This window comes from Periplaneta americana, chromosome 17 (genome assembly GCF_040183065.1).
Source record: "Periplaneta americana isolate PAMFEO1 chromosome 17, P.americana_PAMFEO1_priV1, whole genome shotgun sequence".
In the NCBI taxonomy this organism is placed as follows: Eukaryota; Metazoa; Arthropoda; class Insecta; order Blattodea; family Blattidae; genus Periplaneta; species Periplaneta americana.
The window spans coordinates 105,877,924-105,896,386 of NC_091133.1; the positions used below are offsets into that span (position 1 = coordinate 105,877,924).

The window sequence follows — 18,463 nt, forward strand, 5'->3', positions numbered from 1 at the left end:
ATTTATTCCTAAAAATAAGAAAACCAGAACAGTGTATGGTATTTAAAAAAGTTGTAATACTGTAGACCTACATAAAATTACAAATTACATTATAATAGTGCACAAAATACGTAATATTGTGAATGTATTTATACTTTGATTCTTTTATTTACCATATTTACTTATACTTATTTATTTTTATTGTAGTAGCTCTAGTTTATCATGACATATTTTAGTCCCTTCAATGATGCTATAACCAAGTTCATCTGTATTTCACTTACCACTTCACTGTAGTAACAAGAGAGAGCAGTACAAAAAAGGCCTTAATGTTGGCCCTCCCTGTATTTTTTTAAAGCACACACTAGTCAAACAAGCCAAAACCAAAGTCATCTTCATCAGAGTCTTCGTCAGATGGATTTAAGTCCTCAGATTTCCACTCCTGCCGCAATTCATACTGTGCTTCATTTCTGAACAGTTTGGACAGGTCCCATGTGGGAGTGTGAATGACATCGGTCGGCTGTGCACCTACTTCTAGCAGCCATTCCAGACATGCTGTGTATCCCTCCTGCTTGGCCAGGCTGAGAGGTGTGGCACCCTCGTGTGTGAGAGCATTGACATCAGCCCCGTGTTGCACCAACATCTGTGCACATACAAGGTTCCCACTGAATGTAGAGCTATGCAGGGCTGTCCATCCTTCTTGGGTCGCTGCCTCCACATTGGCACTGTTTTGCAAGAGCAGGTCCACAAACGTCGGATGGTGTGGAAGGTACTGGGCAGCAATGTGCAGGGCTGTCCTCCCATTGTCATCTCGCAGGTTGGGGTCAGCACCACGCTCCAGCAAGAGACTGGCCATTTCAAAGTACCCTGTAAGAAATATCTGTACGTTAATACAATAGAGGTAAAAGAAAAAGTCTAGTCGAGGTAGATGATGTTTTTAAATTTGGTAATGGAATTTAAAGTTTAGATAAAGTAAATGGGAGTGACGAAAATGATACATACTTTCTCATTACAGTAGAACCCCTATTACCCGTCACCCTATTATCCAATTGGCAGATTATCTAACTGTCTTTCTCTCGCCCCTTTTTTTTTATTTCTTACAGAAACATATAGAGTAAATACTATTGTATGTTGTATTAGTATACGTATTTTTTCTAGAGAATGTTATTACAAGGATTTACACTTAAACAGTTTTGGCCTACTGTTCAAGTTGCCGTACTCGACTACTTCTATATAAAATGTATTCCACGAATGTCAAAAGAAAACGCGTTGTGCTGAGTATCGAACAAAATGCAAATAATTAAATGGTTTCGGGAAAGAGAAATTGTGGGTCCTCTCGCATCACGATACGAGACTGATCTTACAACTGTGCGCGATTTAATAAAAATCAAGGATAAAGTGTATACAGTATGTAAATCTCCAACAGGAGACCTTCACTATCCCTATCTTTCTGCTGACAGCCATTAAAAGGAGTTTTCTTACTTACTTACTTACAAATGGCCTTTAAGGAACCCGAAGGTTCATTGCCGCCCTCACATAAGCCCGCCATCGGTCCCTATCCTGTGCAAGATTAATCCAGTCTCTATCATCATACCCCACCTCCGTCAAATCCATTTTAATATTATCCTCCCATCTACGTCTCGGCCTCCCTAAAGGTCTTTTTCCCTCCGGTCTCCCAACTAACACTCTATATGCATTTCTGGATTCGCCCATACGTGCTACATGCCCTGTCCATCTCAAACGTCTGGATTTTAAGTTCCTAATTATGTCAGATGAAGAATAGTTTTCTTACCCCTTAAAAACACGTCGTTGACAGCCGAACTAAATTAACGAACTTCTGATTCACTACCAAGCATATTAAACACAAGACCACAGAGAAAATGACGAAAGTTCAGTGTTCACTTAATTTACGAAAATGTTTAAGGGTTCTACTGTATATATTCTACATGTTCTGCAAGAACTTATTACATCAGTAGGAAAATTTTGCCTCTTAACATTCTTCTCAGAAACTTTCAAGACAGCAATCGATGGATGGCATATGATAAAGTATGACAAGAAGAGATCTTACTGAAGAAGATGCTTAAGATAGAAATTTGTGGAGGAGGAAAATTTCTTTGCGTGGATGATAACTGCTATATTGTAGAAAAACCCCAATGAAAAACATTTAATTGCTAGTGAAATATTAGTGCATCTTTCATAAACATCTTGTTATTTTTCTAGGAAGTTGCCATTTTTTCTACGAGCCTGAGCCATTTATGAATGAGATGTTGTATTCTACCACGATAAAAATCCTTATTGCGATGGTCATCATGAACACTTTTTTCCAGCTCATAATGATGAACTCAGATTTCGTCTTCTACGATGTGTCACAGAAAAAATGACCTAATTTGTATAATGCTCCAGAAGTTCCAAATGAATATGTGTCTTTTTTTCTCGTTTGCAATTCTTCTACTTACCACTAAAAATCTATCTCTAAAGAATGTCCTTAATGATAGCTATCAAAGCTGGTTCTTCGATGCTTACTGCATTACACAGTTCAAGTGTTGTGATACAGCGGTCTATTTTGATGACTACATTGCAGTTATATTGTCAGACTCCAAAGCAGCTATTCTATCAATCATCTCTAAACACACACCTTCATCTCAAACAGCAGAAATAACTAAAATGCTCTCTCAATTATTATCACTCAATAAAAGAATTGCATTCCAATGGATACCGTCCCATTGTGGAATCCTGGGAAACGAGAATGCGGATGCTTTAGCAAAGAAGGGCAGCACTGCTACTTACAGACCTGTTACTAAATCTACGTATTACTCTGTGAAGAGATTTATTAAATCTACATACTTAGACTTCAACAAACAAAATTTGATAACTCAATCCCAAGGGAAAAAATGGAACTCTCTGTATCAAAATCCACAGTTAATTCCCGATTTACCACGAAAATCGTCTCTAGCTGCATTTAGATTGACAACAGGCCATGATTGTTTGGCCATACACCTGCATAGAATTGGAATATATCAGTCCCCTAACTGCCCATTGTGCAACTCAAACCAAGAAATGGATTCGGAACACCTCAAAATCTGTGCTTCAGTGGCTAGTCATGATAATATCTTTGAAAAATATTGGAGTGCAAGAGGTCAAATGACTTTATTGTCAAACGCCTGGCATTAGAAAACAACAACAACAACATTGATTCGACTCTTGTTGCATTCTGTCACTGCCGTTGCTAGCCAGCTGCTTCTAGGCTTATCAACAGTGTTCGTTTCTCCGCTCTTTTAAGTGTCTAACCCAGTGCCCAACTATATTGATATATACAATACTACCACAATATACATTTTTTAGATGAATTGGACTAATTTTCTCCAAGGTGAGAAATGCCCAGGAGTATATTCTAGGCCTGGCAGGCTCTGGCAGTGTCAGGGTACTACTTCTTGAGGTGGACGCCAGGGTACTTTAATGATTTTCATATTATCGTCAAATTTTACATTTATAAAAAGTAATATTTTTCTTGTGTGTAACAGGTCTACTCCGCAATCCTAACGGCTTCTATATCTTTATTCGAACCCATGTATTTTCGTCTGAAATTCCATAAGAATTCCTGCGGAAATAGTGATGATGATGATGATGATGATGATGATGATGATGATGATGATGACGATGACGATGACGATGACGATGACGACGACGACGACGACGACGTTGAAGACAACTACTATCAGTACTACTGAAATCCCAGAGTCAGAGCAAATTTTTGTTTAGAAATACACCACTGGGAATTCAGTCACAACCCTTTGTGTTGTATGACTATAATAGAGAACATCCACCATTTTGAACAGCTGTTGTTACACTTTCGTGTGACATGTTGCATTGTTCCTCCATATGGTGAAACTAGAGATATCTTGTGGCTATTGAATGAAATCCGTAAGTTATGGATCGCCAAGTATGAAAGAAAAATACCCAAGCAATTTTAAAATATTGCCACAGATGTTATTACTTGTCCTAAAACTGTCGTTAAACTAACGTGAGAATAAATAAAATAATTTCTGATGCTCCCAAATCAGTTATTACTCATTTATTAATTCAATCAGTCATTTCAGAAAGAGCTTTATTCCATTTTATTTCTCAATAAAAAGTCATTTACTAACGTTACTTTATTTGTCATATTTCAATACACTCTCTGTTAAGAAATGGGATTATTCTGTGGATTCATTAAGGTGTACAGAAGCTGCACAATTTTACAGTGCATTTGTAAAGACCTCATTCCTAGAATAAGGCCTTTTTTGTGGAGATCTGATTGATGTTGTCATTTCGGAATAAAGCCCTTTTTAAAATGACTGATCCAATTGTTTGGTTTATCTAGACGTGCCGGTAATTAATTGTTCACACATTCAATAAAATATATATTAATAGGCCTACTGCTTACTCTAATATTTTACTGTTTACCAAGATCGGCATGTAAAAGGGATAAGAGTTTTAAAATATATTAGTAGTGGTTTATAATGAAAAACTAAACATTTCTCTTTTCTCCAAAGCAATAATACTGTCATTCCAACTTCTGTACAGTGAGAAAACAGACAGTATTTTCAGAACACACTGTTTCTAGTTGTGATAGTAATTTGAAACTGGGCATTTAGTAGATATATTGAGTTAGAGTCTACTAAGTCATCAGCAACAATGCAGTTTTCATTCTAGTATTTTCCATGACTTTGAGCATGTTATTTATGTAAACAATGAATAAAGTTGTACTAAAAACTCATCCCTAAACGTAAATACCTGTCTGATTTATCTGCATTATGGTATTGCTCAATATTTTGTTCATAATCCACACCTTTGAAAGCTGTGCAGTGCAATGGCGTGAGTCCATCACGGTCCTTTGCATTGACGTCTGCACCCTTTTGCAGCAGCAGTCTTGCATAGTTACAGCCACAATTAGCACCTCCCAGTGCCAGCACATGCAGACCCGTTGCTCCATCCACATCTGCGACGTGCGCATACGTGGGGTCTTCCAGCAGTCGCTCCAGAAGGGACAATGGCTGCAGGCTGTGGCACAGGAAGTGCGTAGCAGTTATGCCATCCTTGTCTTGGATCATCAACCCTTTGTGCAGGTCAATGTAAGAGGTCCATGTCTTCTTTGACTGCAGCTCAAAAGCAACATTTGCCCTAGGGAGTACACCTGCCTCCAGCAGCACTTTTGCAGAGTCCTTGAACCCCCGTAGAAGTGCGATATCTAGGAGTGTCTTGCCTTTGCATTCCACATTGGGATTGGCGCCTTCCTGCAACAAAAGTTTTACGGCAAGACTGCAATTGCAAAACACGGCCGTCATCAATGGCGTGTTTCCCCCCAACAGTTCCTCCACAGAAGTCCCGAGATGTATAAGTGCCACAGCACAGCCAAGGTATCTGCGCTTTATGGCATTGTGGAACGATATTTTGATGTCTGATTTGTCGGGGACTACACCATGTGATATCAATGCTCTGACACTCTCGATGCCTCCATCATCATCCTCGAAGTGCCAGCGCTTTAATGCCAAATCCAGAGCTGATATCCCATTTTTATCACGGGCATGGGGATCTGCACCCTGGGATATGAGGAAGTCCATGCATGCACCCTCGCCTTGCCTGTCTGCAGCAGCAAAAAGAACTGTCCTACCATGAAAGTCTTGCGCTCTGACATCTGCTCCAGCGTTCACAAGGAGCTGTGCCTTGTCTAAGGTGCGGGTATAGTGCAACGGCGTCTTTCCCTCTTTGTCTGTTATCTGCACGTTAGCTCCAGCATCCAGTAGCAGTTGTACTCTTGTAGCATCACCTTCTGAGACAGCTTGGTGAAGTGGAGTGCGAGAATTTTCATCAAGCTGATTTGGGTCTGCACCTGCTAGCAGCAGAGTCCTCACCACAGCCTTGGAGCCATAGAATCCTGCTGCCAGGTGTAATGGTGCCAAGCGATTGCCATACACGCTGCCCAATATATCGACAGCTGCATTGCGAGTCAGCAGCAGCTCAATGCAGGATATGTCTTTGTCAAATGTTGCCGCATGAAGCGCGCATGCACCATCACAGTCCTGGAGATTGGGATCAGCTTCCCACTCTAACAGCAGCCTCACTAACTGCAGGCGCCTCTCTGCTGCTGGATCTCCCTTTCCGGCATTCTGCACCAACTCTTTTACAGCCGGAAGATCGTCGCGGCACAGAGCGTCACGCAGCTTCTCTAACTCTGGCAAGTCCAGCACGTCCACAGCCTTGTGCTCATTGAGAAGGAATTCAACAGCGTCATATGGATAGTGCACAGCATTATAACAGTATCCACGATAGTAGTAATAGTCCACCACGCCCTCTAGCACCCAGCGAATGTGGTCCAGACGTCCCTTCTGCACGGCTAGCATTAGAGGCGTCTCCCCTCTAGCAGTGCGAGAGTTCACCTCTGCACCTTCTTGCAATAGTAATATCACGGCATCCAGCTGGCCATACTCTGCAGCATCAAGTAGGGCTCCGTCTTTGGGATCAGCACCACTACGCAACAGAGTCCTCATCACTTCAAGGTGGCCGTTGCGTGCTGCAGCACAGAGTGGTGTGCAGCTCTTACAGTTGAAGCGTCCTTTCATTCCCACATCAGCATTGTGGGCGAGCAGTCTGCGGACACATTCCACATGGCCTCTACGTGCTGCGCGTCCCAATGGCGTTCCAGAGCTGTGTTGGAAGTTGACATCAGCACCCGCCTCCAGTGCCAGGGTCAGATCATCCAAGTCTCCCAGGTCTGCGGCCTTCCACAGTCGTGCATCCAACTCGGATGCCTTAACACCTCCATCACCCTCCAGGAGTGCTGCAATACAGAAGAATATTTCCAAAAACCAGTTCCATTGTATAAGGTAGGAACATTATTAACCTAAACTACCTCGTGTACTTATATCCAAATATTTAGACACTGGTACAGACTGCTTATGTACTTATATCCAAATATTTAGACACTGGTACAGACTGCTTATGGTTAATTCTGTCTGATGTTTGTCCGTGAGTTTCATAAAGTCTGTGTTCTGAGAATAATGATAAAGTCACTACAATATAATTTGAGGTGCCGATTTGAAACTTCAGTATTACTTTGCCATCTGCTTAAACTGAGCGATTTTCTGTTAAGCTTACTTCACCTATGGTAACTTCTCAAATACACACATGTTATTATTGATATGCGGTAGTTATTCATTTTGTGACTGTTAGGTTGGCATAATTTGAGATATTAATCAGGCGAAGCAAACTACTCTAAATTAAATTGACCGATTTTCTTCATATTGTGTATATATTACATTACGATTATAATATAACATTATACAGGGTGGAAGTGAAATAATCCAGCAGATTTTCTGAGCAAATAGCTCATGTTGTATGTACCTAACAAAAAAAGTGTAATACCATATTGGTGGGAAGATAGTTTTTTCAGAAAAAAAAAATGTTTAACACCTTCTTATTCGGTAACTGTTGCGAGTAGGATCGTCATTTTTGTTCATATCGATAGAAAATCGAATAAAGAATCATTTATCCTTCTGGTGTATTTCAATAGCGTGGATCGTTTTCGTGTAAATTTAATTTATAAATCACATAATTTGAAGCCACTGAACAACGCGACAAGATTGCCACTCTCTAGCCAGAGAGGCAGGTGGAGGCAGTTAGACAACCCGAATCCGTTGACCTCTTATATGAAGAGAGAAGGGGTGTTTTAGCGGCGATGTTGCTGGACTGCTGAAAGTTCAACTTAATTTTCTAATTAACTGTGCATTTAATCACAAAACATATTATAGGTTTCCTATACATTTAAGTGTATCCTATTGTCCCTTTGAATCTGCAGGGTTAGTTCACTTCCACTCTGCATGTTGCAGAAATATAATTATTATCCTTTTATATAGTGATTTGTATGTAAAGTAAAATTTGTATGGATTTTTTTAGTTTCATAATCCTTCGGTGTATGGTCAATGGGGTGATTTTTTTTCTTTTTTACAATTTTTAGTTTCTGATAAGCTATTAAAAAGAAAAACTTCAGTTTTTATTTGGTGTTATGGACTTGTGTCTGGATGGAATTGAAGTCATAATAAAGTAAAATGTTCAATTTGCCTTAACGCTCATTTTCTAACATTTTGTCGGTATTAAAGGTTTATGTCGACATATGCCCTTAGTATCATCACTATATGATGTACTGGAGAAATGTTGATCACTTCAGATTTTTATGCCCCTGTACTTAAACTAACAGGTGCCAACACTGTATCAATGAGGGAGCTTGTAAGATTATTTTGTATTTCCACTCTTGTTACATTCTAGAATATGAAAGAATTGCATTGAAAGTGTTCTAAGATGTTTTCTCGTAGAAAGAAAATGGTTCTTCTAGTACAATAACAAGTTCACATTGACAAAGGTAGTAGAATGTAATTAAAATCATGATTTTACTGATTGAGATTTATTTACTATATAGGCCTATAAATGGTTCTGGATGGGTTATTTTTTGTCTACTACAATAAAGTTTTCTTCGAATTTCACTTCTCATAATAATAATAATAATAATAATAATAATAATAACAATGCATAAGCCTACATGAAGGATATTGAATGCACTGAATTCTTACAGAACTTAAATTTGTTATACATGAATACTGTGATGATAATTGGGTCCTTTCATCACCACTAGTCGAACTAGGAAAAATTGCCCAATAATGTATTATCACAAAAAATCTCAAGATCTTTACTGCCAGATCTTACAGATTACAATAATGACAGCGACCAAGACAAAACATATAACCCAGGATCAGAAAGTGAAAACAGTCTGGAGGAATTAATATATGAGACAAGAAAAAAAAAACATCTGTTACTGAATGTATGACTTGAGGCTTTCCCGGCGTTTGATGTAGAATAACTCTTCTCGGGTTCTCAGTCAGGTGAGTTGGAGATTAGCTTCCCAGCTTTCGACGGCTAGCTCTGCCATCTTCTTCAGGGACGTACCTGAAGAAGATGACAGAGCTAGCCGTCGAAAGCTTGGAAGCTAATCTCCAACTCACCTGGCTGAGAACCCTAGAAGAGTTATTCTACATCTATTACTGAAGTCTCCCATAATGGTTCAGATTTGCAACAAGAGCACCTTTTGAAAACTGTTTCCCCAAACTGTAGTGGACATGTCTTCGAAATATGAAGTTGAGCTCCAATGCTGAAGCCAGTTTTTCGCAATATCTTTCAGATACTGGGCAATCAAACGTTAATGTTAATGGAAAGGAAATACATGCTAGGAAAATGAAACCAGCATTCTTGTTCTGAAAATTGATATTAGAAAGAAATATTTTCTTAGGATACTGGGGACTTGGTATTCAAGATAAAAGGGTTGCATTTATCGCAGACATGTCACCAGTAAAAAAATAAAAGCATCAAACCAAGAAAAGAAAATGGTTTAAAATATAAAGCAATATTACCCACGATTACGTAAAAATGTAATTCGTACAGATTTATTTTTAAATATAACACATTTAAAAATGCATTCTGCCATAGTTTCGGTCATTTATAATTAGTAACGCAAGACTTTTGTGAAATCAATGATTCAATGAAGTTGTAATCATATTTATGTATATTCTTAAAGTACACTTTAGGTGCACCTACATGGCTCAACTTTTCTTTTAACTTTACGTAATTCAAGTGATGCATGCAAGGGTTATAAGAGTTAACGAAACTTATTCAATTATGCATGCCTTTTCCCACTAAAAAGGAGAGTGCATGCAGCAATTGAAAGCTATCCATTGTCGGTGTGTCTCTTGTGCATTATTTCGTTCAATAGTAGGATGTAGCAAGCAGTTGATTGTTTTAATTGGCCATGAACAAGCTGAAAATTGCTTTGTTTGATGATGGTGGACCTTTTAAGCTGAAAATGGTGACAAGTGCAATTAGCTTTGTTGAAAATTATCGCAAATATGAGTGTGTATGGAATGTGAAACCACAATTTTGAGAATCAAGTAGGCATAAGTATTGGATTGATACTTAATATTGATTCATTAATATATATATATATATATATATATATACTAAGTCAAGATTACGTTCAACACAGCGCACCATGTAGAGACAAAATCTGCATGCATCTTAACTGAATGTGCGTTTTCAACTTATTCTTCCAATATTCTCCCCAGATTGCATGTGTATGCGCATGGAAAATTGAGCTGTGTAGTTGCAGTGTTTGTCTTTTTTGCCAGCTCACAAATGGTGAGAAGATTTTCACAGAAATGTATTACTAATTACCATAGATGAATATATTATCATATTATTCATACACGTTGACTATTTAAATCTGGCGGGATTGTAACCGATTTGAAGACTTCTGTGCTCGCTGGTTACAAATGTACAATACCTGCGAGAGTTGACAACACTGTAGCTGGTGTAATGTGTCCACTGCCTGCTGGATACCATATTATGGCTGCATAGCATATCTCTAACTCGTTGCTGCATAGCCATAGGATCCAATCAAGCAGGCAGTTAGTTAATGCGTCATTCGACGTCTATAGGCAATACAAAATATGATCATGGTCACTGGTCAGTAGAATTCGTAAAATTTCGTTTACCTTCACTGTGCTATAGGTTTTTCTTAGTTAAAAATCAATACCTTCCCCAGGGGCCTGTTTCATAAACACAGTAATAATATTAAGTAATAGCATTACAGTCATGAAAATAATTTTATTAACCGACTAAATTCTGTTTCATAAACGTTTTGCACGAGTCATAAAATACGTACAGTAATATTATTAATTTCTTAATAGCGCATTCTATCAGACTTTGGTTGCGAATGGTCATGTATGGTAAACAGTGGTTATAGTGTGTTTGTATCGTTTGCAGCCAGATGATTTGAGGTTAAGGCTGACAAACATAACCTAGTTGGTCTGCACTCTACAGCTATTTATATTATCCTCTGTTAAACAGTTGTTGAATGAAATAAGTTTTGAAGTGCTATGTTTAATAGCAACAACAGAGTAAATCGTAGTATGTGTAAAGGTTTGGGAGACATTTATTTCAGATAAGATTGTAAATCATTGCAACTCGAAGTTATTGTTTGTTATTTGATTCAGTTGATTTACGAGTAAAAGAAACAATTTGATAAATCTAAAATATTGTGAACAGATATTTATCATTCCTAATTGTTCACGTCTCTGCTGTTGTAAAGTTTGCAACTCCAAAAACAGTGTATCAGTGACAGAAGCGTGTGTGTGTGTGTGTAAAACTTGCACCTCGTTGTCTAAAGAAGTACCGTATGAAAATATTAAGCAGTGTAAACTTTTGATGATAATATTGTAGCAGCCTTACGGACAGTGTTAACGACAGGGTTAGTGGACCCTATAAAGCTTCTTATGCAAGATATTTCAAGTTCCGTTATAGTTCGGAATACTGCGCAAGTAGGCCTACTTACATAAAAAAGCTTAAAAAATTATTGGTGCAAGAGTAAATAAATACAAATGCAATAACTCGTATTTGAGTTTGAATGTGTGGATGTTGTAGAAGATTAATGTTATGACGAAATTAATAAAAATATTGAAATTGTCTTAATGGGCTTTTATTGCTGATTATGTTGTAAGTAGTATTTTCAAGAATTTACCCGACTATACAAAATGCAAATATGTTCTAATTATTAGAGATTGTGATGTGGAATTGTAGATACGGTACTTATAAATCTCGTAAGTTAATTTTAGTTTATCAATAGGGGTGGTTAAAGTAGTCCATATGTTTTGTAATACATCCACTTGTTGATATATGTCTGCACAAGATCTTGGCTCACCAAGATCTTCACAATGTTAATTAGTCAAGAGTACCTATATAGATTCAGGTTGTCACAAGTATACATTGAAAAAACATTTCAATAGGTACAGCAAAAGTTAATATTACTGTATTTTGTGATGTAAATGTCCTATAGACATATATTTCTGAACAATTATTATAATTTAAAAAATGACAAGAAAGGAGGGGAAAAACGTTAAGTTCAATCATTCAAATAACATAAAAAAAATGAAAAATATACAGTAATTACTTTCTAACAGTTCTATGCTATAATTTAATTTAGGTTTGACCCTTTCCAATTGTTCCTCTTTTTCAATTAGATAAGATAGCTTTCAATTTCAGCATTGTCCATCTACATTGGCGTCTATGACAATTTGTAAGAATGGAGAGGGACTTGGTTAGTCATTCATTTTGTCTCTGATGCTTTTTAAAATGGGGAAAAGACGTGAAAATAACTTGAAGAAACAGAGTTTTTGCGAAAAGTTCACGAATTGAAAGGTCAACTATTTGAGGGTTTTTACCAACAGTAACAAAAAAACTCTAAGAAAGAAGCTTGGATGGAATTGCGGGATTTTGCTGTATCAATTGGCTTGGTAACGAGTGATAAAGATTATATTTATGTACGTAACGCAACATGGCCAAACATGAGAACCAGAACTGTGTTAAGTACGTAATATTTTTCTTTGTCTGCAATTGTATTTTAGTCTGTTTTAATTTAATTCCATGCATGTCTGATACACAATGATATTGTCCACCACTACCCAACCAATGCAGAGCAATTTGTAGCTGTTGCTGAGAAGTTAACGATTTATTCCTTTCTGTGGGATGTTCTAACAAGTTATCAATTCTTTGAAGGACATATCCAAATGTTTCAAAATTTAAGCGAAACCTTTCATTATTCATTATATTCGTAACTTTCTTGCATGGTTGTAGGTTATTCGTTGTCTAAAATTTCTTGGACATCTGACAAACACTCCCTCTTCATCACTATTTGAGTCAGAATTATCTATATCAAATGTTTTCACGGTTTTATCTTCAAAATCTAACCCTACATTGGCATTTACTTTTTACAAATTATTAAACTATTACTTAAAATACAGTCATGGAACTAACGTTCATATTATTAATAAATTTAATTATCTTTGCTGCTTTATGAAACACTTTAGTAATTTTATTATTTATTTTAGTAATATTATGAGCGTTTACAGCAATAAATAATATTATTAACTATTACTTTTATGAAACAGAACAGTAATAATATTACTTAATGCTATTACCATTTTAGTAATGGTATTAAATTATTACCTTTATGAAATAGGGCCCAGGACAAAAAAATTGCATTATGAATCAATGAATAAAAAGACGAGTACTTTAGTTCGTTGTCTGTACTTGGCGCCACGTAGGCTAAAAGCTGATATCTCTCGAGCAAAAGTGATCTAACCTATGTAAATGTTAGTTTGCTTTGTTAGAATGAAGATCACGGAATTTTACCAAATAGTTCATAGTTGTGACATGCATACAGAAAATGTAAGCTTCCTGCTTTTCGTTTTTAGGTTAGATTATGTGATCAGATTGTTTATTTCCTAAGCGTACGCGAATGTGTTCCCAGAAATTTATTAAAATTAAAGTAGGCTGCAAACTTACGTATATCGGTGGAGAAGTACTGCTCGGCATGAAATTTCATGCAACAGAACACGGCGTTATAAGGCCAATAGTATTCCGAACACGATGCTGATTCCGTCGTCATGGTAGAAGGCAACGAACTGACTAGACTTGCACTGCAAATCGGACATGCTTTTATTTAATCGCATCCGCGAGGTTTCATAACATTGCATAACCTTATGGATAACATGTCGTAAAGATGGGCAATTCCGAAAGTACCGGTAGTGTACGAATAATGCTAGTATCATTTACCTAGTGAAGTCAGTACTGTCAGTAGCAGAATTACATGCCTATTCCATACTGCCTTGATTACTGGCTGCCCCACATTAAACTCTGGGCCCAGGTACCAAAGACAATAGCGGGCTCCCTTCAATGTTAAAAATGTCAAAATCGGTTTTTTTAGAACAAAAGTAGCATAAACAGGTCTGTAACTAGAAATAGTTTTCACTTACCTAATATTAGCTCGAGTTTTTTCCTTCCTTGGTTGCTCCTTTTCAATAGGTCTACTGCTATTCATGTTTCACAGAAAATAAAAACTATGCACTTAATAATATTATGTAGAATATAAACTGTAACATTTTGCATTATTTACACTTTAAACATAATAAGCCAAGAAACGATATACAGTACTTATGAGTAGCCTATTATTTATAATGACCTAGCCTATATGTTAGCTATACAAAGTATAGCTCATTTTGTATAACTCGTTAAATGTTATGTTTTATTTAACGACGCTCGCAACTGCAGAGGTTATATCAGCGTCGCCGGATGTGCCGGAATTTTGTCCCGCAGGAGTTCTTTTACATGCCAGTAAATCTACTGACATGAGCCTGTCACATTTAAGCACACTTAAATGCCATCGACCTGGCCCGGGATCGAACCCGCAACCTTGGGCATAGAAACTCGTTTTTCTAACTTAAGTTTCTTGTCCTGGCTTTCATTGAAGCAAAATAATTTATTACATCACTGAAATCAATCTGAAGCTATTTTACGTTCAGTAGCTAAACGAGAAAGAGTGTTAAGGTGTTCTTGTCCTCTGGTAGATCAGTTGATTTCTCAGCTTAGGCTATTAAAAGCTCTTTCTGTCTCTGAAACAATCACTGGAAGTGCACAGAATATAGGCAGAGCAATATTCACAAAAATAGCTTGCAGTTTTTAGAATAAATTTCATTTATAAGCATCAGTGGAGGAATTTCCTTGTGCCATCGGTGTAGTTCAGTTGGTTAAGGCACTTGCCTGCTGATCCGGAATTGTGCTCGGGCACTGGTTAGATTCCTGGTTAGGCTGATTACCTGGTTGGAGTTTTTCCAAGGTTTTCCCCAACCATAAGGCGAATGTCAGGTAATCTATTGCGAATCCTCGGCCTCATCTTGCCAAATACTATCTCGCTATCACCAATTCCATCGACGCTAAATAATCTAGTAGTTGATACAGCATCGTTAAGTAATAGAGTAAAAAATAATCCTTGTCCTTTCGAAATACTGAATTATGAATTTTTCTCAAATGCAGTAATTCACCTTTTAAATGAAATGAGAGATCATTATGGTATTTTGCAACAAGCTCTTTTGACTTTTCTTCAATATCTGTTGTAGATAGTGAAATATAATTAAAAAATGAAGAAAATAAACTAAGAATTTCTTTATGTGCTTCAAGGAGATTTTGTAGGTCATTTATCACAAAGTCCAAAGTAGTAAGTATTATTTCTCTTTTAAAGATATCTTCTACTGCAACTTTTTTTTTCAGGGTCTTCTGAATTAGTCTCATCATGAAACCTCCTCCTCTTCTTCCATCTCCAGGAAAACTTGGTTCTATGTTCATATTTTCAGCAACTAATTATGCTTCATTAAAAATGTGATGCCAATTATATCGTAAATTCTGCATTTATTTAAATATTGAGTCATCCATTAAATTTTTCTCAACATCAAGTAATATGCCCCTAAATTATATTGTTACATTTCGTTAATTTATGGAAGACAGGACTTTGTGCCAAAATGCAGCCATAACTATGCACTCAAATGAAGAGAAATATCTTCTTAAAGAATTTACTTTACTGTGATTTTTTTCTGGCAAATTTATTTCTGCCATAATATGTTTAAGAAACTTCAAAATACCAGGCAGATTGTGGACATTGGACCAAAGGGCTTCTATTCGAGAATTTCGTGTTTCAGACTGGGATATGATTTAAATACCAATCTCTTTCCTTAAAATAGCCCACTTTGCAGGACTGCTACTGAAAAGCACATTCTCTGACCACAGCCAAAAAATGTGACCACACGATTCATCTTGCAGCATTTACACTAGTAGGATCAAGCGAATGTGCAGTGCATGGAGAATACAATGCAAGACTATTTTTCTCTAGTATTCTCGATTTTACACCCTTTATTTTCCCACTCATATTAGAACCATTATCATATCCTTGGCCACAGCAGTCAGTCATGGGGATTTTATGATGTTCTAAGGCTGAAAGCAGTTCAGAAGCAATACCATTACCAGTTTTCTCATTAACCGTCAGAAGCCGGCAGACTTTACCACTATTGCACGCAAATGTCTAACTCTTAACCAGGTATTCGTATACCTGCATAATCGGGTAAATTCGTGTTGGATTCGTTAGCCGAGCAGTTTGAGAGGCACGAGATATGTCCGGCCAGCATATCGTGCCTAAGATCGCAGATTTCGGTCCCGGTCACTGCAGTCAATTGAGCCTGTGGTAAAGGAATGGGGAAGGCCCATGTAAAACAATCGGTGTAATGGTACACATGGAAGCTGACGGGGTTTCAGTTGAAATGTTTTTTTTTTTTGTGATTTTAAGAAAAAAATAATTACAAAAAAAAATTGTTGTTTTAGTCAAGTGCAATGTCCTTAATGTTATATGAAATTAAAGAATATCAACGTATTTTATATATAACATAAATTTATAACATTATATCACGTCATGACCATAATACTAGCTGGCCACTATAATGGCCGCAAGGCTCCTAAGAGTTAAAGTTCAAGAATTGAACAAACCTCTCCTTAATTTGGAATTTTCCAGTTTCTTTGTTCTGTAACAAATATCTCAAAATAAAAACATTTCCCTCCTCATGCAGATGTAACGTCAAAAATAATATTATAGTAAGTTGCTGCTTCTCGTTCCTCGAGAATGTATTTTAACACTTTGTCATAACACAAGCAAATAATTCCATTTTGACTCATCCATGATAAATAGTTGTTGTTGTTTTCTAATGCCAGGCGTTTGACAATAAAGTCATTTGACCTCTTGCACTCCAATATTTTTCAAAGATATTATCATGACTAGCCACTGAAGCACAGATTTTGAGGTGTTCCGAATCCATTTCTTGGTTTGAGTTGCACAATGGGCAGTTAGGGGACTGATATATTCCAATTCTATGCAGGTGTTTGGCCAAACAATCATGGCCTGTTGCCAATCCAAATGCAGCTAGAGACGATTTTCGTGGTAAATCAGGAATTAACTGTGGATTTTGATGCAGAGTTCCATTTTTTCCCTTGGGATTGAGTTATCAAATTTTGTTTGTTGAAGTCTAAGTATGTAGATTTAATAAATCTCTTCACAGAGTAATATGTAGATTTAGTAACAGGTCTGTAAGTAGCAGTGCTGCCCTTCTTTGCTAAAGCATCCGCATTCTCGTTTCCCAGGATTCCACAATGGGATGGTATCCATTGGAATACAATTCTTTTATTGAGTGATAATAATTGAGAGAGCATTTTAGTTATTTCTGCTATTTGAGATGAAGGTGTGTGTTTAGAGACGATTGATAGAATAGCTGCTTTGGAGTCTGACAATATAACTGCATTCCTAAATTTATTGATGTGGCATAGAAGATTCCTGAGACATTCATTTGTTGCAATGATTTCACCATCAAAACTCGTTGTTCCATATCCAAGAGATCTATAAAGTGAGAAGAGACAGCACGTAACACCTGCACCGGCACCTTGTTCTCTGGAGATCAAGGATCCGTCAGTTTATAAATGAAGCCAGTTTTGTGGAGGATATCTAATATTAATTGTCTCTAAAGACAATTGTTTCAGTATTTCAGTGTTTACTTCTGATTTCAGTATTTCTTCTGTTAAATTTAGATTATATTCTATATATAATAGAGTTAAAGGGTTTGGTTTAATTCCATGATAAATAGTGGGCTTTCCCTTTCATCCCATTTTCTTCCAGTTGACTGTTTTGTACTGTAGTTAGGCCTAAATGTTTTTGTATTACTGGATCATAATGGCCAAGAAGTTCTAAAATACGTAGAAAACCTCTGAATGCAAGAAATAATGGCACGTCAAGCAGTCTTTTCAATAAAGCTTCCATTTTTCAGCTTCACTGAGAAAATGTTTTTGTAAGGCACTATCCATTCTACGACCCATCGAAGAGTGCTGTAGTTCTTTCCCTCTGTAGCAACAATTGCGATGAAGTACATTATTTTCATGAAGCGGTAATTTAATATGCAACTCCTTCCACTGCACTTCTGTTGGAGAAAATCCTACCATTTTAGCCATATTGCTGTGGTTTCTAGTTGGCTTCGTAAAGCTTTCACTGAATAAAAGACGCAGAAGACAGTGCAACATTTGTTGTGATGTGCTCTAAATTAACTAATCGCTAGAAATGTTTTTGGCTTACTTGCATTATAAAATACAGGAGATAAACTTGCGAATTCTAAATGAGGTAGTAGAGCAAGTGGATAGCTTCAAATACTTGGGGTATACTATAGGCAGTAACATGATAGCAATGGCCAAGAAAGCTTTTACGGTAATAGAAAAAGAGCATTTTCTACGGACCTCAGGAAAAAGAACTAAGGAAGAGACCAGTGAAGTGCTTTGTATGTATTAACTGATTGATTACATTATGCTGAATTTCAGTAAACTTATGATTGCAGTTATAGCGGGTGATGCGATTTCCCATGTCTGTAATTTTCTGCTGTTTGGAGAGAAAGAAACTCTTGCAATATTTATAGAACCTTATTGCAAAGTTTGGCAGCCGCAATGTAGTCTTTTAAGTTTGACGTGAGTGGTACAATAAATTTATACATTTTCG

The 18,463-nt window shown here is 37.0% G+C and overlaps 1 protein-coding gene across 2 annotated transcripts; it reads right to left on the minus strand.

The window, feature by feature from the left end:
- Positions 1-34: 34 nt before the first annotated feature.
- LOC138692810 (ankyrin-1-like) lies at positions 35-14,068 on the minus strand. Of its 2 annotated transcripts, XM_069816040.1 has the most exons (4): positions 13,399-14,068; positions 10,340-10,487; positions 4,805-6,793; positions 35-843 (listed from the first exon to the last, which is right to left on the minus strand). In XM_069816040.1, the coding sequence occupies exons 1-4, from the start codon at positions 13,426-13,428 to the stop codon at positions 341-343; spliced, it is 2,670 nt and encodes an 889-aa protein (XP_069672141.1). In that variant the 5' UTR covers positions 13,429-14,068; the 3' UTR covers positions 35-340. The 2 variants fall into 2 exon arrangements, with proteins under 2 accessions (XP_069672141.1, XP_069672142.1); XM_069816041.1 differs by lacking the exon at positions 10,340-10,487 and having other exon boundaries at positions 13,399-14,064.
- Positions 14,069-18,463: the final 4,395 nt, after the last annotated feature.